The 21,362-nt window shown below is 42.0% G+C and overlaps 1 protein-coding gene across 11 annotated transcripts in view; it reads left to right on the forward strand.

Annotated features, from left to right (window-relative positions):
* The window catches only part of ITSN2 (intersectin 2), an 80,978-nt gene that overhangs the window by 57,198 nt on the left and 2,418 nt on the right, over nt 1-21,362 (forward strand). For 9 of the 11 annotated variants that reach the window (XM_040554352.1, XM_040554341.1, XM_040554349.1 and 6 more), the window contains 12 exons: nt 443-539; nt 1,664-1,855; nt 14,597-14,718; nt 15,630-15,736; nt 16,336-16,519; nt 17,334-17,432; nt 17,601-17,768; nt 18,178-18,390; nt 19,519-19,640; nt 20,179-20,261; nt 20,420-20,503; nt 20,796-20,969. In XM_040554352.1, coding sequence (XP_040410286.1) covers nt 443-539; nt 1,664-1,855; nt 14,597-14,718; nt 15,630-15,736; nt 16,336-16,519; nt 17,334-17,432; nt 17,601-17,768; nt 18,178-18,390; nt 19,519-19,640; nt 20,179-20,261; nt 20,420-20,503; nt 20,796-20,969 — 1,645 coding nt within the window. Of the gene's footprint in view, nt 1-442; nt 540-1,663; nt 1,856-6,614; nt 10,235-14,596; nt 14,719-15,629; nt 15,737-16,335; nt 16,520-17,333; nt 17,433-17,600; nt 17,769-18,177; nt 18,391-19,518; nt 19,641-20,178; nt 20,262-20,419; nt 20,504-20,795; nt 20,970-21,362 lie in introns of those variants that run through there. The other 2 variants (XM_040554350.1, XM_040554351.1) reach the window with 1 other exon arrangement.

The following is a 21,362-nucleotide window of genomic DNA, read 5'->3' on the forward strand; positions in this document are numbered from 1 at the left end:
AACATAATTCTGATTCGATGAACAGTAATGAGGTGATCTTTGGTTTCATTTGAAAAAACAAACAAGTAGTGTTTTGAAAGCTGGTTAGAAAGTTGTGGTATCTCATTAGAAACTATATTTGATACATAAGTGCAATTTTCATAGAGGAAATATTCAGCCTTTCCTTGAAATTGTGCACTGAAATCATTAACTGCAATTAAAAATTAATCCATTAACCTTGAACATACACATTTGCTAGAGCATATCAGGATGCAGTTTTATTGAATTGGGCTGGTTTATCCTCTAGCTAGAATTTACCTTTTGAGATGTTTAGTGTTTAATTGGTGTTGGAAGACCAACTTTTTCTCTCTTTAGTAGGTAAAGTTGTGTGACATATTTGTTGCGTTTTTCCGGTGTATAGACTATTTGGTTTCTTGTGTAATAACCATTTAAATGTTTACAGGCAAGAGGGAAAAAGAGACAGAAAGGATGGTTCCCTGCCAGCCATGTGAAATTACTGGGTCCAAGCAGTGAGCGAACCACATCTGCTGCTCCCACAGGTGACAAAAAAAAATAAATAAATAAATTTATATTTCACTTAAAGTATTTCATATAACTGCTTTGGTTGTTCAGATACTAATCTGAATTACATCACTAGCTCAATAGTACATTTAATGGCCTTAACTTACTGTGCATCACTGTGGAAGGTAAAGTCCTAGTCAGAACCTGGGTCTTTTGACAGACATGTCCATTCAGATATTATCTCTGACCATGAGAGGCAAAATCTCATGGCTTCTTAATCAAAACAGTTCTTCATGGGGCCCCTGCCATGGCTGGTACTTAGCTACCTACCTTACAACAGAAAATCTCAGTCATACAATGACATTTATATCCAGAAATCTATGAGGATCAGCAGTCCATCTTCTACAGAAAAGCTTCTTAATTTTTCTGAATGCCCTGAAGAGTTACACTCTTCTTGTTTGGAAACTCCTTTTGGCCAAATGCCAGCAACAATCTTACAGAATATTAGCAATCATTGGCAAACACCTTAGAATAATATGTACCCTTCTTTCTAAGAAGGGAGACTGAGCTGCAATTTCCGTTAGTTTTTTTCATTTGGATGGCTGGCTACAAATGAGATTATTTCACAGAAAAGTAGTTTTTGTGGTTCTGCATGCCTAAATTGTGCTGCTCTCCGCAGCTATGACATGCTTATACAACAGCTTCCTGGGTATTACTGGACAAAACTTCCCTTTGACTATGTTTGTAGTTCATGATTAGCTAATGTGTGTTTCCTCTTCCTTTGCTGCATTTTTCTCACAAGTATCAGCTGTAAGATAATCAAACTCACCTTCCCTGCTGAGTCAGTGGAAGAGAGAGAAGTATACTTGATTATATTTTAAATGTTTAGAAGGTCATTAGATCCTATTTCTAATGGAAATAATTTGCTATACAACTGCATAGATAGATATATAAAATCAACGTAAATATTTCTGTCTGGCCCAGTTCAAAATCTGAGTAAAAGAAAAGGGAGAACAGTTCCGCATCAAGATAAGAATACGTCTGGCATTTTTCTTATGTAACAGTTTATGTGACAATGTTGTTTCTTTCCTGTGACTATGTAAAATACTAAAAAGTAATACTTGTGTAACAGCATTCTGCTAACTTTGTTTTTTCTTAATAGTGTGTCAAGTGATAGCAATGTATGATTACATGGCAAACAATGAAGACGAGCTCAGTTTCTCCAAAGGGCAGCTAATTAACGTACTGAGCAAAGACGATGCTGACTGGTGGCAAGGAGAAATCAGTGGTGTGACAGGTCTCTTCCCCTCAAACTACGTGAAGATGACCACAGATTCTGATCCAAGTCAGCAGTGTAAGCAACATTTTTCTTAAAAAAGCATTTTGTTACTTTATTTCAAAAGTGCATTGCTCTTCTTTTGCTTTGTGTTTGGAATTTAGAGTTCCATGCATCAACTGAATTTATTGGTATTTTAAAAAGTCTTTCTTTAAATACCTTACTATAGTTCTAAGTGCTTTAAATACTTTTCTATTTAACCTACAAACAACCATCACATTACCAACCAGCCAGTGTGTAACAGTAAGGGTGCAAGGGTGAGCTAAAATATTAGACTTGATAGGTGATTACCTTCCATTAAAGATGCTGATGTTTGATAACTTACACTGACTGGGGGTCAGTGCAGGTATATTATGCTTGATTGTAGAACTTCAAGTTTTATAAAATATGAAAAAAGTGTCTCCTGTAGTCAACTTTAACTTACATTTAAACTATTTATCAAATCAGTAAAAATAACCACAGAATGGATTAAAAAAAAAACAAAACACAAACATAGCAAATCTTGCACACAAACATAGTAAATGTTTCTGGTCCCCTGCCCACCTTTCTGTTGTTTTTTTTGTTGTTGTTGTTGTTTTGTCCCCTCTCCATGGAGAAAATTTACTTCCGTTCTTACTCACCTGGCTTTTCATCCTGGGGCACTGTGATTAAATCAACTTTTGATCAGCCCGTGACATTAGTGGCTTTGGGAGACCACTTGGGTTTGGTCTAAAAGCTGATCCTTTCACATACCAAGCCTCCTCCCTTCACTTTCTGTTTTTCCCTAAGCATCATTTGTATTTTTCACAATATAAAGATGTGCGTCTGGAAGTCTGCTTGTGTCTGGTTAAAAGCTAGTCTGTAGGACTTAAGATTTGATTAGCTTAGCTGTATTGTTAGAGAAGAATTCACAAACTGGAGGTACAACTTTGATTGGAAAGATGAAATATTTTCCCTCTGTAGCTTGCTATGGTACCTGGTCAAACTACAATGTTGCACCATTCTTGAGGTTTTTAGTTAAATTACATCTGTGCTAACATTTTTGGTAACACATTGATGTGTTGGGTTTTTGTTTGTTTTATTTTAAATGCTTTTGACTGGTGTGACTGAGATGTCAAAAACTTCTGCATTTAGATTGAACCTAACGTACTTTTGATTAGGCGTATCTAAATGACTGAAATATTCCTCTGTTTTTTTCTCTTTTCATGTAGACAAAATCTCAATTTGGAAGAAATAGTATAGACTAAATCCAGACAGGCAATGAAATTAAGGTTAATGGGAACGTTTGATGTGATAATCTTTCTCGTTTTTTGTTAAGTCATTAGACTCTTTCTCAGACTTCAATGTTGAGGATTAAAAATATTTCCAGCCACATCAAATTGTGGCTGTGTGAAGAGAGTTGTCCTTTGAAAGTATATGGACAAGGCCAGCCAGTCGCAGTCAGCAAAAAGCAGATCTCATCTGTACTTGGCTGTTACAGTTCTGTTTCTCTGAGAAGTTGTTGTCGTCTTCTCTATGAAGCAGATCTGCTGATGCTTAATTAAGAAAACTTGCCTATTGATGAATGAAGAATGTGTTGAAAATCTAAACAAAAAATTCTCTGAGTATTTCAAATAGGCCAACTCGTGAATCAGTTTTGTGCTAGAATTTGTCACTCTTGTGTAGTGTTAAAATGAGTGCATCTGGAAACATCAGGAAAAAAACAGCAGCATTCTGTCTAGACCCCTCTCAAAACCAGCATCAGGCAAACACCATTACACAGATTTTTGTGATGGCTCACGTCAGCTGGGCTGCTTCCACATGGGGTGAAGTCTGAGCTAGTAAGTTGTGGTAGCAGTAAGCTAGCGCTACCATTCAATAACCACAGAAATAATTAAATATGTACTGACCGAACTTTCAAACTTCCTTGGATATTTTAAAACTTATTTTTTGCTTATACTTAAATGTAGTGCACAAATTATTACTGGTGTCCTTGACAAATTGGTAAGGAACTATCCCACAGAAGTGTTTCTTTGGTCTTCTAGGGACCAGTTTAGACATATGATAAAAATCAGTATAACTTTAAAAATGTATTCTCATATTTTAAAGAATTCTTAACCCAAGTATTGTAATGCTTTTGTTGACAAATACCAATTTTTCTTACTGTCTCTTCTAGACAGTCAAATGTAATCATATTTGAACGGGAGCAGGCAGATAGGATTTACTCAGATAGGTTTGTAGCTTATGAAAATTCTGCTTTTCCCTCAAATCTGAACTCTGCTATATGGGCCACCTTTGTACCCAGAGTCTTTCCTGGTTTTTTTTTTTTGGTTATAACTGTAATGGCAAACTTCCCTAGCAAAGCAGTAACTTAGCTCAGCAAGATGGCTCTTCTCTTCAGTTGCTTAAATAGCTCTCTGAGCAGAATAAGCTATGCTGACAGGATGACTCTTCCTGTCGGTGTAGCTGTACACTCTGGCATAGGGTCTCTGCAAGAAAAAAAAGGATGTCGCAGTTCTGTAAGAAGTGCTCTCACTACAGACCAGGTCTTGGTAATTGCAGAACAGAAAGGTCTTGCTCTCAGTGACCTTGGTGATGGTTAGAGCTACTCAGGTTTTAATGACGTTTTAATAGCTCTTATTCTAATGTTTGCCCCCAAATCATCCTGATGCAAATAAAGATGTGCAGGAAGTTTTAAAATATAAATAGCTATAGATTTACTTACAGGAATATCTGTTATTTTCTTTTCTTCGAGTGCTCGCTCATCCATTGAGGGTCAAATCTTTTGTGTGTTGCCAGTATGTGTGTGGTGCATCTACCAGGCTTTCCTCCTGCTCTTCCCAGGGGGTGCAGGTGGGGAGCACTGACCACTTGACAGCTCTTTCTGATGGCCTGGTCTGATCTGGAGATAATTCTGTCACTTGAGACAATCTTCATCTGCTTTAAACAGTTGGGTTTAGGAACTTGTTCCCTTCTTACATATTGGCTTTTTCAGTTTCCTATCTTGTCCATGGGACCAGTCTGAGCCTTTTCTTTGTATTTTCTTTAGCTGCGACTTTCTCCCCTCATCAACCTCAGATGGAGGCAAGACAAGTGGTCCAGCTACATCGGCATACTTAGTTGCTAGATGTCTTTTGTATCAGAGATCTGCTCATTCTCTCAGACACATTCTTGCTGAGAGCTGGAAAACTCAGCCCGGTAGACCTGCCTGTGCTCAGTGTGCAGAGCATAAGTGGAGCTCCTCTTACCTGAGGTGCGTCTGAGATTTCTCTTTCATCAAACTGAAATGTACCAGTTCTTTCTGCTTTAATGCATGCATAGTTCCTGTTTCTGTCCACTCTTTTTCCTTTCCATAGGCCAGTGCTGCTGAAGCTCCTCAGGCATCTAAATTATTCCTTCTGGTGCTTAGACCTGAGCTCCAGGTAGTCCCCGCTGCTTGACGAGCACCTCCTTCCGCCCCGAAATCTCACTGCTGTACCTTCTGTCAGTGCAGTGGCCTTGGGCAAAGAGGGTTAGACTGGAAGCACTGGGAACAACAGATTCTTTCTCCGTAGACTGCTCTTGACATGCGTATGACAACAGTGTGAATTTCCTTAGCAACGTACTTCGTGGTTTTAGTAATACCAGTGGATCTACCTAATTTTTTCCCTCCCTGAGCCTTACTTGTACATGAGACACGTTAGAGAAATGAGGCAAGTCCCGTCCTTTCACCAACTTCTGTCTTTCCAGAAGCTTATTTCTATGCATGAAAGATCATAATTTCTGTTCACCATTGTCTAATTAGTGAAGCTGACTCATTTTCAAGGGTGTTTGCACTGAAAAACCGACATGTGCACCGACATACTTGGGACAGGTGCGTTTCTGTGCCTGTAGATGGACAATGCTCTGGAAGCACTCAGCGTTCCTGCGCAGTAACTTCTCTTTTCGGCTATGAAGTAAGGGGTTGTGATACCACTGGCTTTGAAGTGTTGCATGTTGCAGGTCTACGTTCACTTTTTAACACACGAAGGCTAAGAACGTATTCTAAGATTTAGTTCACCAGCTCCAGAACATTTACCCCTTTTACCAGGGAGGTAGGAAATCAGTCCCTTAAGGTATAGTTATGCTGTTGTTTAGTGTTTCTAAAAAGAATTGGTGAATCGATCAGGTTTGTTAAAGCTTCCAGGTTGAACGCCTGAAGCCTGCACCACCCCTCCCACAGGATGTGCACTACATCTGCCTTTACCCTGACGTAGCAGTGCCTCTTGTAGACCCTGTAGAGCCCTTGGTTTCTGATGGGAATGTGAAGTGGCGGGGGACTTCCTGGGCAAATACTTACCAGAGACAAGGTTTTAGGTCATTTCAGGCTTTGAACAGAGCTGAACAGGTTAATTTTTATGTGCCGATATGAATAGCACTGAGGCTTTTCTTTACAAGTTGACTTTCTTTCTGCTTTTCTAATGCCTTATTACAAGTTTTTCAGGAGAAATCCTGGAGTTGTTGAAATCTCAGGGAATTTTGCCATTGCCTTTTAAAAATAACCTAGGGCTTGACCTTGTGTGTTAAGTCTACATAACAGAAGTCTTCCTTGAGAAGAAAAGTGAGTCAACTGCAGTGGTTTTGAGTCAGTGATGGCTGGTTGCAAGTACTTAACGCTGGATGTGTTTATAAATATCAAATTGCAAGAGTAGAAGCACGTTATGTCTGTTTTCAGAAAGCTGAGCGTTAGCCATTCCTTTCTGACCTTTGTGGTGTTGTTCTGTCTGTCCATAGAACTCATATGTTTCACTCTTCAAATTTATGTTCATTTTATCCTTCATTTTTTTTTTGTTTTTTTTAGGACCCAATGTTGTCTTCCAGTGTGAAAGCACCTCAGAGACCCACTATCCAAGTTTGACTGTAGCGTGGAGGCAGGGTGGCCAGCCCTGCTCAAAAATCTCTGAAACAATCCTTTTGCTTCGTTTGAATGTTAGATCCAGTCAAGAAATTAGGTTTTTGTGGGTTTTCTTATAACATTTACAGTTGATTTGTAAAAGGAGAAAGGATAGTGGGTCTTTGTGTGGCTTTCACTGCTGTTCATTCTTGTTTCCTTTAGCATTTTTCTTTGGCATTGATAATCCTAAGATCATTAGCATGCATATCAAGTTATCGTTTGCATGGTGGGATTGCAGACACACAAAGACCCACTATTTGCACAGTTTATCTGAGCTGTTTTGAATGGGCAGTTGTGTTCTTTTAATGTTGTAATGTACATACTTTGCAGAATTAAAATGTTCGCTGATTACTGTTCTAATGAATTTGATTTAATCTTCTACATATTGAGCTTTTAAAATGACAGCCCATAAGGCTCATCCAGAAACTAAACCCTACCTGTCTGTACTGCTGGTGGTCACTGTGATTACAAACATGCTACACGATCTAAGATTTAGATCTGGTGCAGTCCAGCCTTTAATACCCTTTTTACTGGGGAAAGAAATATTAAGCATAGAATGGAAGATACTTTTTTTTTTTCTTCCTTCACAGTAGTCCTATAGCAGGAATTCAGGTTGTTTTGGCTTGACAAGTTGTACCCCTAAACAACCTCCTTCCTTGATTCAGTTTTAGCAGATAGTGAATGTGTACTAGTTAGTGCAGTAAGTACTTGTACAGCCTCTGTGCTACTAGACCCTTGCCCTGCTCCTTTTTTTCATTAAATAGTTACGATACTGAGTGGTGTTTTTATCTTGCTACAGTCTTCAGTGACTTAAAGTACCAGCTGAAAGCTGCTGCTCTCTATTTGGTAAATAAATAGCAGCCTAATACATAGGCAGCCTTGGTAAAGAGATGTTGTCAGAAGAGAAACACTAACAGACACATGGAGCTGAAGGCAGAGAATTTGGGTTTAAAAATGGACCTATATTCCTCATCTACAAAGTGCTCCTTGAAGGTACAGTTACGGCACGCTAGCGATACAATGCAGTAAAGGTGCCCACGTTTTATTAGGATGGGGAGAGAGAGGAAATGGGACTTCAGGACTATAAGCCTGATATCCCTTTAAATGAAAAGATTAATCAATCAATAGCAGACTACTCATCTGATGAAATAGTTCTTTGATCCTGTAACAACAGGAGAGATCTAGTCAACACAGTATTTAATTTAGTTGGTTTCCTGAACTTGGTAACAAAACAGTAAAGGTCACTTATGCAATCAGAAATGTTTACAAACCACTGTATGTTTACTATATTTATATATATATGAATGTTGTGAAGGTACTATCAGGAAAAGGTTAGTCAAATTGCAGAGATTTAAAAGCCTTTCTCCGAAATTTCTATAGAAAAAGTGGAATGTTACATATTTAATATACTTTATCAAATGATGTATATGTGCCCTTTAAGTCAGAGGTATATCTTTTGTGCAATACAGACTACAGCAATGTGCCTACATAAAACTACAAATGGATTTTTATTCTGGATGTATTTTGTCTAAAACGGTATTTTGTCATAGAATGAAATGTTATTGTAGGCAAATAATGTGCTAGATAATTTCTCCAGTATTCTAGCTGACTCGTTTTCTTTTTGAAACTACATTTTTAAATATTTCTGCTAAAATATGCTAATCACTCTGAATTGCCTTCTCTTAATTTCTGGTTTTGAAGGTCTGTTCAATGCAGACCGAACTTTGTTGTGCTACACCAGTGGCGTCAAGCAGTCAGACACTCATGTTAGTCTGAGAATTAGGTGATCTTATGAATTATCCCATTTCTAAGAGGCACTGTGAACCTGTGGGATTTAAGCTAAACTGACATCCCAAATGTTCAATGTCAGTTTTCCTGGAATGCCGAATGGCTACTCATTGATTTTGGAAAAAGAAAAACAATTTCACATCCTATCTGGGATGATTTACAAAATAATATCATGGCATTTTCCAAAAACAACTGTCATTCTACCCAATTTTAATGGTACAGTTAGAGATTAGGGTAGCATCAAGTACAGTTTCACACAAGTAGCCCTGTCGTTGGGTATGTAGATATGAGCGTTACTAATTATTGCAACAGCTGCCCCTCAGTTTGAACTGATGAGTATTGTGATGAAGCATTTTGGGCTTTCACAGTTACCTTCTGATATTTCAGTGTTACTTGAGTATGGTCTAAATTCTCTAATGACAATGGTAATAATAATAATAGACTTAATACTGATTGAAAGAGATAATGTCCCTGCCATTGGTATTTCTCTTTTCAGAAGTCTGCCTAATACAGGTCAAGCACAATCACCTGAGAGCTCTGCTCTCCTGTCACGTGCTGGTGCAGAAAGAATCGCACAGCTGTATCAGGCTGTCAGTAGGAAAGGCTATGCTGAGGATGTATGTACTGCGGGATTTTAAAATAATCTTCTCTATCAGCAAAGAGGTGCAGCTAATGGAAGCTGTATTTAAATCAGATTTTTTGATTTTAAAGTGTCCAGTCTTCGCTGATTGTGTGTAACCCACTCTCTCATTGATAAATGACCGCGGAGTGAGGTTCAAGTATTGTCCCAGCCAGCCAAGTAAAACTGGCGTTGAAGTGCTCATCCTGGATTTGGGTGAAGACAGTTCAGCTAAGGACAGGGTGAAGGCTAGGGATATTTCTTGAATTGACAGTCCTTCCTGAAGGCCTGAGAGTCTAAGTGTTGCTCAGAGCCACAAGATGTTAAAACCGAAACAAAATATGACATTGCCTGCAGCATAGCACTGGCTTAATGCTGTTTCCTACGGGCCAGCAGAGAATGGGGGCCGTTGTGTAACTGGGGGTGAGAATGCAAGCGATGCTCTAAGTGCACAAGAACAAGGACTGAGCGCTTCCTAATTTTGTAATTGTCTGGTTTGCATCAAAACCTACAAAAGCTTAGTTTTGCAAAAGCTTGATTTCCAAAGCTGAGTTCCCGCTCAGCGATTAGATCCGTGCAGGAAAGTCTTGTGTGACCATCGAGACCTGGTGCAGGTCTGGGTGTGTGAGTAGTCAGTGTGAAAGCAGAGCGCTGCACTAACGTCGTCCTTACTAGTGTTGTAGTTAGGAGCACAGGAGGCATAGAGCTCCACCACAAAGTTACACGCTAACAGTCAAAACATGTCCTACCAGTCGATGACCATGTGTCCCACCTCAGTGCTTTGTCAGATCGTATCCCTTTGTGATGCTTTGGGGTCGGGGTAAAACACCTGTACATAAGTCTGCTCGTAGGAAAGCTGGCGAACCTTGGCCTGCAGTCGTGTTGGGAGCTGCTGCAGGGTAATGCTACTTCGATGTAATGAACTAATAAACTGCTACTTAATGGTGTGTGCTGCCTTAAAATTACCTTTTGTTGTTCTCTTCAAGCTAGAGTATTAACGTGTGGGGATGGTTGTTCAGACATGCAAACGCAGGCTGTGCTTAGCATGAGGCAATTGTTCATCTTTGTTTTCAAACAAAGTTGTAAGATAACTATGCAAATGTACTTTATTAAAGGGACGCATAAAAGGATCTAGTTTGTCTGTTGTGGTTTTTTTGTTCACCTGGGGAGGTTTTTTTTCCCGTCTGAATAGTTGGGACAAGCATTATGTTACCTGGGTCTGTGACACAGCAACATAGTTGTGCTTTTTACCTCTTGCACATTGAATCATTAATTTCTTCTTTTGTAGTGGAGAGAGTAAACTGCACATAGTGATTAGGGGAGGTTGGATACAACTCTGATTATGTTTCCTGGGGCCTGATGGAAACCAACCTTTTCAAATTTGCTGGATTAGTTCCTTTCACAGGTTCCAGGAGGCACGGAAGCTACTGACAGCTACAGGCAGGGACAGGAGTACTCTGCAAGTCAAATAGCCTCTCGGTGTGCCAGCAGAGCTGGGAGTGAGAGATGTTGCCCAACACCATTGGTCTGTTCTCTGGCTGTAGTGAAGGGGCTCCTTTAATGCTGCTCCATGCTGAGATGTGCTCTTTCTACAGTAGCCTAGGAAAATAGAGGCAGGTTAACACAAAAAACAAAAGCCTTAGCTGCTTTATCCAACCTTATCAACTGGTTTGAGCTAAAAAACAAACCCTCAAAACCAAAAAATCCACAAATCTTAATCCAAGCTATCTCCTTACAAACAGAGTTTATTAAAGTAGGCCACATCTGCCTCTAAATTGTCCTCACTAAATGACCTGGCTGTGATGCCTCTGGGCTTGCTTAGGTATAGACAGATCCTTCAGGGAAGGTGCTTGAGCTCATGTTTGAGGCTCAAGATGTCTTTCCAAAGCTGTCATTTTTTAAATGTGTTTTTTCATTGTTCATTGAGTGGGCAGCTTTGTTGGGGAAGCGGGCAAAGCATGTGGTGCCTAGGCAAATCTGGGCGCCTGTGAGAGCTTGTGACGTCTGGTTTTTACCTCAATTCTTTGGAACTGGCTTTAAGTAAAGAATTTAAATTCACTTCCCCTTTTTGAACAAAGGAAAAAAATGATATATTTTTTTGAAATGGTGATAGATCTTGTTCATCTGTCTTTCACAGAAGGATTTCTTCAGAAAGTGTCATTCTTCCCCTAGAACTTACCTCAAGTCCAGAATATGTCGGTAATTTGAAAGGTCCCCTCTGCCCCTGGTTTTCAAGTGTTTGAATCTCACGCAGGATAGAACATCTTTTGACTATGAAACTCTAGCTTTCCAAGCAGGGTTAACTAACTTAGTAGCAAGAAAGTATTTCTTGTTCAGGTATATTTGGAGAGGGAAGTGTAATTTTAAACATAAGTTTAGAGACTGGGATTTCCTGTTTATAAACTTTCCAGCTTGTTCTCCCCTGCCGCTGCGAGACAGCTGCTTCCTCATCTTGGAGAGCAGGATTTAACACGAAAGGTGCCACAGCCATGGTAGGCATTGCTCTGTGGGTACGTCCCAAGTTTCAAAGGTACCAGCCTGGCACCACTGGCTTCGCTAGACGTCATTCTCAGGAGGGAGCTAGGCTTCTTTGAACAGCCTGGCGCTGCTCTCGGTGGATGAGGCAGGCTGGATTGCCCTCCAAAGGTAACGTAAACTTCTTATCCAGTCAGCAGAGCGAGGTCAGCCCGCAGCGTGGGCAGCTGTGTTCCCCTCCGCAGGCTCTCCAAAAATGCCGCTGCTTTTACGAGCTGTATGGGGAGCTTGGGACGAAGCTTCGCAAGGCAGAAGCCAAGGCAACAGCTTTCTGCTGCCAAAAAAAGGGCGGTCCTCTTGCTTCCATGCGCATTCCTGGCTACTAAACTAGCAGAAAACTACTGTTTTCCTTTTCTCCCTCAGGATTCCTTTTCTGCCAGGGTGTGAGCTGGGAGGCAGCTAAGTGCCAGCAGTGATGCAGGGAAAGGAGGGAACAGGAACGTGGGAGGAGAGCGGGTAGAGCTGCAGGCCCACCCTTGCTGCACCAGTGAGCCAAGGGGTTGCTGCGGCCACTTTGGAGAAAGGTTGGCGAGTGTGTCAGGCACATCGCTGTATTCCCTCATTCACCTGTCTTCCCTTCAGATCCAAAGGCCTAAATTTGCCTTCTAAAATCAGATGTATGGATTCCAAGCTACATTTTTACGCCACTATCATCAGAGCCGTCAAAACCCAGAGCTTTTTGACTGGTTTAAATGTAGAAGAGCATTCACCCAGTGATCCCAAAAGCTGACAGTCCAAATGCAAGGTTAGTACAGGGGCCAATTAAGTGAACTGTAATTTTGTACCTGACAACGAGCTTTATAAATCAGATTATTTTAGGTGCATATAAAAGGCGTGTTTGCCTCCCAGAGTTTGCTTCAACTTGACTTAGCAGGAGACAGACACAAATCCAAGAGTGTGGGTGGTTCAGACAGTTACAGTACAAGCAAACAGCAACGGGAGCTTCAGTCCTTTGCTGCCCTGGCTGTAGGACTGTACCTCGCAGTAGAAGAAAGAACCACGTGGTCTTGCTGAGATCTAATGTCTAAGTCTGGGCAAATAAAGTCTGGCTACTGTGCAAGGACGTGACAGGCTTAAAATTAGGACTTGTCAGTCGTAGGAACACTCAGAACCACTTAGCTGGGCTTAAATTCGGTTCTGCACACGCTGAAGAATGACACTAGAATCCAGAAGTAGCACGGGTTGACCAAAGGAAAAACTGATGGATGATGAGATCATAGGAATCAGTTTGATCTATAACTTTACTCCCTTATCTCTTCTAATTTTGGCTTGATTTTAACTTTGGAAATAATTAAGTCTGAAAGCAGTGTTCTCCACAGTTGGAAGAGCTGAAATCCCAGATCCCTTCATAAAAAGTAGTATTTTTTCAGTCCTTGTTCGAAAGCTTAAGATTCGTGATCCTTGTGGAGGGTACGTGGCAGAACTGAAAAGCCCTCATTTTAAATCTAGTCGTTGTCTTTACTGTTGTACTCCTTTGTGTTGCCCCAAGGGTTTCCCCATTAAAATACTCCGAATGGTTTCCTAAAACCTCATCTGACAAGTGTTTCTCCAGTGTGGCCATCTCTTTTGCTGAAGGGTGCTGCTGCTTCCAAGCAGCTTGGTGCCAACCCAACAGGAAGGACACAAATCTGGAAGTTCACATTAGGCCACTGTCACATCAAGTTTAGCCAAATATTCCCTGTTTTTTGGCCTTTTTTCCTTTTCTTTTTTACAAATGTATTATTTATTCATTTTCATGTCATTGTTTAGAGCGGTCTTCCCACAGGCAAGTCTATGAATTGGCAGCAAACAGAATGAAGCCACATTCTAATGCCCTGGGTGCGTTAGGGTGACAGGGGAGACACCCTTGGGGCTGTAGGTCGCGCTGTCTTTCTCTATACCTGTAAACTGTCAAAGGGTCGTCGTTCCTCTAGAAATGCCTGGTCTAAAAGAGTTGCTGCAACGTTCTTTCTGTTATTCTACATAATCCAGTTTAGATTTCATCCAAATCTGATGCAGCCACATCAAATGAGAGATGTATATCCTTAAATACTCTGTAATTGGTTCTTTTTTTCCCCCCCCCCGTTACATTGCAGTAATCTGCTAGCACGCGATGGCCAACAGATGGATCAGTTCAACTTCACATACTCTCCTTTACCCGTCTAAATATACTCACCACTTTGACTTTGTTTTTACCAGTTTTCATTTCAGTTACTAAATTTCAAGCGCTGCTGTCGTGTTTACTAACATGTGCAATGAAGAGAGAAAGAATGAAGCTGTAGGGTCTGCATGTTAGCATAGAAAACTTGGCTTTTGTGTCATTGGATTTCTCTGTGTTCCTCTGCATGATTTTGATTATTTATACTTAATGCATAAAAATAATTCAACGTATCCCTGGCTCATTTGGTTTCTAAACTAGAAAAAAGTTGTGCAACTCTGAGGTTTGTGCAACTATAAATTTTGCATTATATGTTTGCAAACTTATGCTGGTGGTTTGTAGAGTAAATTAATAACCAAGGCAGAGTGTTTTAGAAATGGGGTGGAGATTAAAGGTGCAATGTCATGAACTACTAATACCAGACACGTTCTGGATGACTTCGTCTCACAACAGACATTGTGTAAGGTAAGAGAAATCACAGTTTTGAAAACAGCATTGCAGAAAAAGAGAAGAGATGGGAGAAAAAAAAAAAAAAGGAGTTACAGGAAGTCAGGAATTCGTATTTGCATCGCAGTACAACATAAAGGGATGCTTGAAGAAATAAAAAGGTGACAGACCGAAAACTGGCACAAAGAGGGGAGGGGGCCAATCACTACACTGTGGTTTCCTAGCTATTGAAACCCATAAAAGAAGAGCTGTGTGTACAGTCTGAGTCGTGGGCTGGTGTACGTTGATGCAACATACAACTTTGTTAAATCATCAGATCTGATGGCTTGAGTGGGATCTAAACTCCCGGCTTGTTTCTTGTAGGGTGTGCTGATCTTCAAAGCCTTGATACTATGCAACCCATAGAGAGGAAAAGACAGGGCTACATTCACGAACTCATCCAGACGGAAGAAAGGTACATGGACGACCTTCAGCTTGTCTTAGAGGTGAGATATCCTGCATGTGAAAACGTGGTTGGAAAAACACCACCTTGGTCCTACAGAATAGCAGCAGTAAAAGAGATCCTTAGGCACTGTGAAATGCTAAAAGAAGAAAGTGATGCTGTGTGAACACCTCCTTTTCTAGTGACCGTTACGCAGTCGTCCAACAGGATAAAAGTCACGTTGTGAAAGACATTGCTTTACAAGGATCTTAGGATTTTCCAAACCCTGTTCTTAAGAGTTTGGGGCAATGCTCAGTGTAAAGATGATGGGCAAAGGTTGATGGGTTGTCTGGCAAAGCTGCACAGGCTCATGACAAACTCTGTAAGTACTGTAAAAGTTGATCGTCTGCCTTTGTCTCTGACTTTATTTCTAGAAGCAGGACTGCCTTGCTAGGTGGGACACTAACTGGCCATCATTGGAAGGTCTTGGGAGTCTAACTTGGTCTTTCTACATAAAGTAACTGGTGAAGCGTTAAACCTTAAAATAGAGTGAATTACACAGGTGTTCTGGTATCCAGAGGTATTACGCAGAGGGTCCCTGAAGGAAGGGGTAGCTCTACGTACTAGTTAACTGCGACCGCTTTGGGCATGGGACAGGTGCGATGTGTGAGTGCAGTTTGTGCAGCGTTTGACTCTGGAATCGCAGGAATGCTCTTTGGCTGTATGGTCAGCCTGCAGGTCAGCGCTTGTCCCAGCTTCACAAGTGGTGATGCCACTGTCAGAATGAGATCACATGAGTAGGAAAAAAAGGCACGGCTGTCACAAGAGCTGGAGAGGAATTGCTTTTAACTTCTGTGGAGATGTTGGACGCTGAGCATTCATAAAAAAGCAAAATCGCTGCTAATCTAAATGAGAGGAGACTGGGTGGTTTTGTCTCTGGAGAATTGCTCACCTCTATGATTTTTTTGACCACAGGTTTTCCAGAAACCAATGGCTGATTCAGGCTGTCTCACGGAAGGGGAAATGGGGCTGATCTTTGTTAACTGGAAGGAACTCATCATGTCAAATACAAAGTTACTGAAGTGAGTACTTACATTTTTGCCCTGTAAAGTAAGAATTCACTTAACCTTTTATGTTTTCTTCTTCCCCTTTATCCTCTTATTCCTTCCCTCAGGACGTTTCTGGTTTTAAACTAAATGTTTCTGTCCTTGCTGATTATTTGCTGTGTATGTGTGCATTCAGAACAGCTAAAGGCATTCAGAGCATCTCAGAAAGAACGAACTGTTACAAGAGAGAGGCAGGAATAAACAGCAAGAACCGATGCACATTTACTATAGTATCTTAGAAACAGAGCCCTGCAGAAAACAGTGAGCATGGGAGGTGTTCTCCCCAGCTTTCTGCAAAGCCACCTTCTGTTCTCTAAAAATAATCTTTGGAGAGACCAAGTGGCTAACAATGTATTGTAGTGGGATGGTGCTTGAACACAGCAACTGATAGCAGTTGTCCCGGAAACCTCAAAGGAGTGTCTCGGTCACGCAGACCCTGTCGGGCATCTTTCAGGCCACGCTGAACTTCCTGCAGCCTGAACTTCTGAGGCTCGCATCCTTTTGCAGATGCATGTTGTAAGAATTTTGATTTAGGCCTTGCAGCAATGTTGGATGGTGATTTCTTTTCTCTTCAGAGCCTTGCGAGTGCGTAAGAAAACAGGAGGGGAAAAAATGCCCGTGCAGATGATTGGGGACATCCTGGCAGCAGAACTCTCCCACATGCAGGCCTACATTCGGTTCTGCAGCTGCCAGCTTAACGGGGCTTCATTGCTGCAGCAGAAAACTGATGAAGATGCTGATTTCAAAGACTACTTAAAGGTATCTTGTTCAGCAGCTTTCGTACCTTCTCCTTTCCTCAACGACAGAAACCTGTCTAACCAGCAGCAACCAGATCGAAATAACCCAGAGAAGCAAAATCGTGCAAAAATAGGCAAGAACCTTCCATCAATAACACAGTGTGTGCTTTTTATATGTCTTTAGTGAGTGCATTACTCCATTTCCCTTTCTGCCACTCGTTCCTTCAGTGTACTGGTTAACCTTACAAAGTGCCAGTGCCAGTACCTTCCCAAAATATATGTGGTCGAAGGAGTCTGCAGAGTTAAAACAAGAAAGCCGCTGTCCCAAACACATCATGCAACTTGCAAACCAGTGGGGTGTGTGCAGGGTGTCTGAATGGTGGGGCTGCAGTGTAAAAATATAGAAATAAATAATTGCTGCCGTGTTGCAGCTGATGCCGGGGCTTTGAAGAGAGAAAAAGGAGGTTTTAAAGGAGAAATGCTAGAACCTTTGACATCAGGCTTTTGGTTCTTTCATTGCTTTGTGGTTTGTTTTTTCAACCTGAGTGGGGCATGTTATGTCAAAATAAAAGCTAGAATGGTTTTGAATGTCAGGACTCCACGTGAACAATGATGCTACAGCTTATTCTGGCAAAGCACCTGAGCACAATGACAGCTCTGGCTTTCCTGTTTGTTCTAGACGCAAGTGAACTGTGCTGTTTGTTAACCTAAAAATCTAAGATTTCTTGGAATGCCTGAAAAAAATAAATCTGATCGGACTATTTTCAGTGAAGTGAAGGAACTGTTCCTTGATGAGTAATGCAATGTCTCTGTTAAATCTCTGGATTGCACCCTAGAAACTCGCCCTGGACCCTCGCTGCAAAGGAATGCCCCTCTCCAGTTTCCTCCTGAAGCCAATGCAAAGAATAACGCGCTATCCTCTGCTTATAAAGAGTGTGAGTACCCAAAGTGAAGCCTTGGAGGAGAATGCTTTTGATTTTGGTCTCTAAAGCACGAGTAAAAAAGCATTATTCCTTTACAGGGATTTCTCTGAGAGGGAGGAGAAATAGTTCCTTTGCTTATATCTCTTTTTGTCTTCGTTTCTCCCATTTTTTCTGCACCAGATTCTAGAGAATACTCCAGAAAATCACCCAGACCACAGTAACCTCAAGCTTGCCTTGGAGCGTGCGGAGGAGCTGTGTTCTCAGGTTAACGAAGGGGTGCGTGAGAAGGAGAACTCGGACAGGCTGGAATGGATCCAGTCCCATGTCCAGTGCGAAGGTCTTGCTGAGGTAGCTGCACTGCTGCGCTGTGCGGGAGGGGCTTTTGCTGTTCATTTTGGAAGGGCCATGGGGGTGAAATGGGAGTGCTTGCACATATCTGTTATTGGAACATGATCCACTGCTGATCTCTTGGCAGAGAAGCTTTTATTAAATTCTGCTTGCAGCCGTAATACGATGAGCCCCCATTGTTTGTGCCCGATTTTGGCAGTAGAGAACCCTCCGTTTACCACCATAAAACTAACACCATTTAGACAGCTAAATGAACAGAACAACTCGTGACTCTGTGGGCTCTTCTTAACTCCACCTTCATTTTTCAAAAGAGAAGAGGATTTTGAGCAGTTTGAGCAGTCTTCGAGGAGGAGCAGGGACTGATGCCTGTGTTAACTTGCTGCTGCTAATGGATTTTTTTCTCTCGTAGCAACCAGTTTTCAATTCCCTCACGAACTGCTTGGGACCACGGAAACTCCTGCACAGTGGCAAGCTCTACAAGGCGAAGAGCAGCAAGGAGCTGTACGGCTTCCTTTTCAACGACTTCCTGCTGCTTACCTACATGGTGAAACAATTTGTCTCTTCTGGCTCCGATAAACTGTTCAGCACCAAATCCAACTCCCAGTTCAAAATGTACAAAATGGTGAGTGAGATAAGGTGCCCTGTGGTCACATTGATACGGTGGGACCTCGCTGCTCCTGAGGAATGCTGTTTTGTCTGCTGGGATTCACCGTCTGGCCCTGTCTGTCTGACCTTTTGCTGTCATACAGGCATGTACTGGCAGACAGAACATGCAAATGTCATTTGGTTTAGTCCCCTGAAAAGGATGGGCTTCTTTGTCTTGGTTGAATGAACACTTCTTTCCACTTTGTGCTGAAGGAGCAGAAATAGTATTGTGTCTACACTGCTGCTGAGGAGCTAAGCGCCATGTTCAGAAATAGAAGCCTTAACTTAAGTTTGTGAAAGTCCTTGTACGCACAAGAAAATACTTCACAGAATCACAGAGTTATAGGGGTTGGAAGGGACCTCAAGAGATCATCAGGTCCAACCCCCCTGCCAAAGCAGGTTCCCTAGAGCAGGTTGCCCAGGTAGGCGTCCAGATGGGCCTTGAATATCTCCAGAGAAGGAGACTCCACAACCTCCCTGGGCAGCCTGTTCCAGTGCTCCGTCACCCTCACCATGAAGAAGTTCTTTCGCATGTTGGTGTGGAACTTCCTGTGATCCATTTTGTGGCCATTGCCCCTTGTCCTGTCCCCACAAACCACTGAAAAGAGGTTGGCCAAAAAAAAGTAGAAGGCGCAGTGTGCTCATGCCTTTATAAAGTATTCCCATTTGTTTAGGACTCCAAACAGTGGCATGAGCCAAGTTTTTAGAACTTCAGTCTCTGTGTCCACATAGCACCTGCTCACTGGTCAGTGTACTCAACATTTTGGAGCTGGGGAGATAAAGTTCAGTATTGGGGCTGCTTTCAGACAGGGATCCTGGAAAATTACTCTACACAAGCAGGATTTCCAGCCCCACACGACATCTCTGCTTACAGTCTTGCCCCTTTCACAGAGCTCCAAAGCTAGGAGGACAGCATGGGGCTTATTGACAGAGTAGTTTTTTCTCAGTCCTTTGTTGCATCCTTTTATGGTAATCATGATCTGGCTGTTCTTCCTGTGTCAACTTTAATATTTCCTCCAGGAAAACCGTGTATTTAAATATTCTTGTCAAGTTTCTGCTTACTGCCAGGGTGACACTGGTACATTGATGTTTGCTTTCCTTTCAGCCTGTCTTCCTTAATGAAGTCCTCGTGAAATTGCCCACTGATCCTTCAAGCGATGAGCCAGTTTTCCACATATCGCACATCGACAGAGTTTACACACTTAAAACTGACAACATTAACGAGCGGTGAGTAGTGCAAGTGCAGGTGTGAGATGAACCTTTTTGAACGTGGCTGAGGCTGTTTCCAGTGAACAGACAGGAGGCTCCGAGCTCACGGAACAGGGTTCAGCCTCCCAGTCAGGACATGAAATTCCTCAGACTCTCATTTGAATTACAAGCTTTCTTTCACTTTGTTCTGCTTGTGTGGCAGCTCTCGCAGTGGAATCCAGGTTCACACCTACTGCTCCTAGCTGGATAGCATAGCTTAGGACTGCAAAGTCCCACATCCCATAAAATTTTTCCCCAGTCCTAGTCAGTCTTTGATGTGACCCAGCAGACTTTAATAAAACAGCAGTTCCAATTTCATTTATTTAGGCTGATACAGAAATGCGGCATAAGATTGAATCCAAAACCTCTGTAGCTTTAGTCCTTGAATTAACTTGACTTGCGATGCCTCTGAAATCCAGTGGGGGAAAAATGGCAAAAGAGGTTGGGGTAAAGTCACCAATAATGAGGAGTTCCCTGCCTGTGGTACAACGCTCACCATAGGGATTGCTCTTTGCAGTACTGCCTGGGTCCAGAAAATCAAAGCAGCATCAGAGCAGTACATCGAGACTGAGAAGAAGAAACGTGAAAAGGCTTATCAAGGTACCGAGTTCCTATCCCCCTCTTACCCCCGCCAAACGCCGGCACATAGCCTGTTCTGGAGGATGCCCCAGTGCCTGTGTGGGGTCTCATGGATCTCCAGATCCATTGCGTTTTTCTGGTTACAACCAATCCATTTATTTCTGACTTGTCATTCCCAGCTCGCTCACAGAAGACCTCAGGAATAGGACGCTTGATGGTGCATGTGATTGAAGCAACGGAGTTAAAGGCCTGTAAGCCCAATGGTGAGTGCCGGCAGTAACCTCAGAGTCCTGCAATGCCTGGCAAGGTTCGCTGAGAGCAGCCTGGTGATTTGAGAAACGTTGCGCAGGTTTCAGACACAGCTTCAAAACAAATTAGCCATTATTTAGCTTCAGAGAACCAAATGAAGAAACAGCTCCGTGCTGCTCTAGGATTTAGGGATTGGGTAACCCTACATCTTCTGGACAGCAGCACAGATGTGTGTGCAAGCTGCCTCCAGACTGGGAGGGAGGTTTCTGCACTGCTGAGGTATTTCATTGCTGCCTCTGTGTTTAGGGAAGAGCAACCCGTACTGTGAAATCAGCATGGGCTCTCAGAGCTACACAACGAGGACCATGCAGGACACCTTGAACCCCAAGTGGAACTTCAACTGCCAGTTCTTCATTAAGGACCTGTATCAGGATGTCCTGTGTATCACCATGTTTGACAGGGATCAATTCTCACCCGATGGTAAGTGTGTGAACATTTATTTTAGGAAAAGAGTGCATTTTTGTGACTTGGGATGCACAGTTCCTCACCCGTGGTTCCAGAAGCCTATAGGTACACTTGCTTTCTGAGAAACGTTGTGTAAAAAAATACTTAATTACTGAAGAGGTTGTATAGCCCCAACAGTCAAGATTTGATCCCGCTCTGGCTTTTGTATCAGAAACAGAAGCATTTTTTGTCAAGCTGGGGAGACACAGAAACTGAAAGCAGAAGTTTTTCTCTGTTATTGTAGGCGGTGCCTGAAAATAACGTGTTAGGTTTTATTTGCACTGCAATAGCTTGATAAGCTTTCTTTTTTTTTCTTGGAAACTAAACACATTTTTGGCAGTCCGTAGCTTCTCGTCTTCTTTAAAAGGT

The sequence above is a fragment of the Cygnus olor genome, chromosome 3 (assembly GCF_009769625.2).
Source record: "Cygnus olor isolate bCygOlo1 chromosome 3, bCygOlo1.pri.v2, whole genome shotgun sequence".
In the NCBI taxonomy this organism is placed as follows: domain Eukaryota; kingdom Metazoa; phylum Chordata; class Aves; order Anseriformes; family Anatidae; genus Cygnus; species Cygnus olor.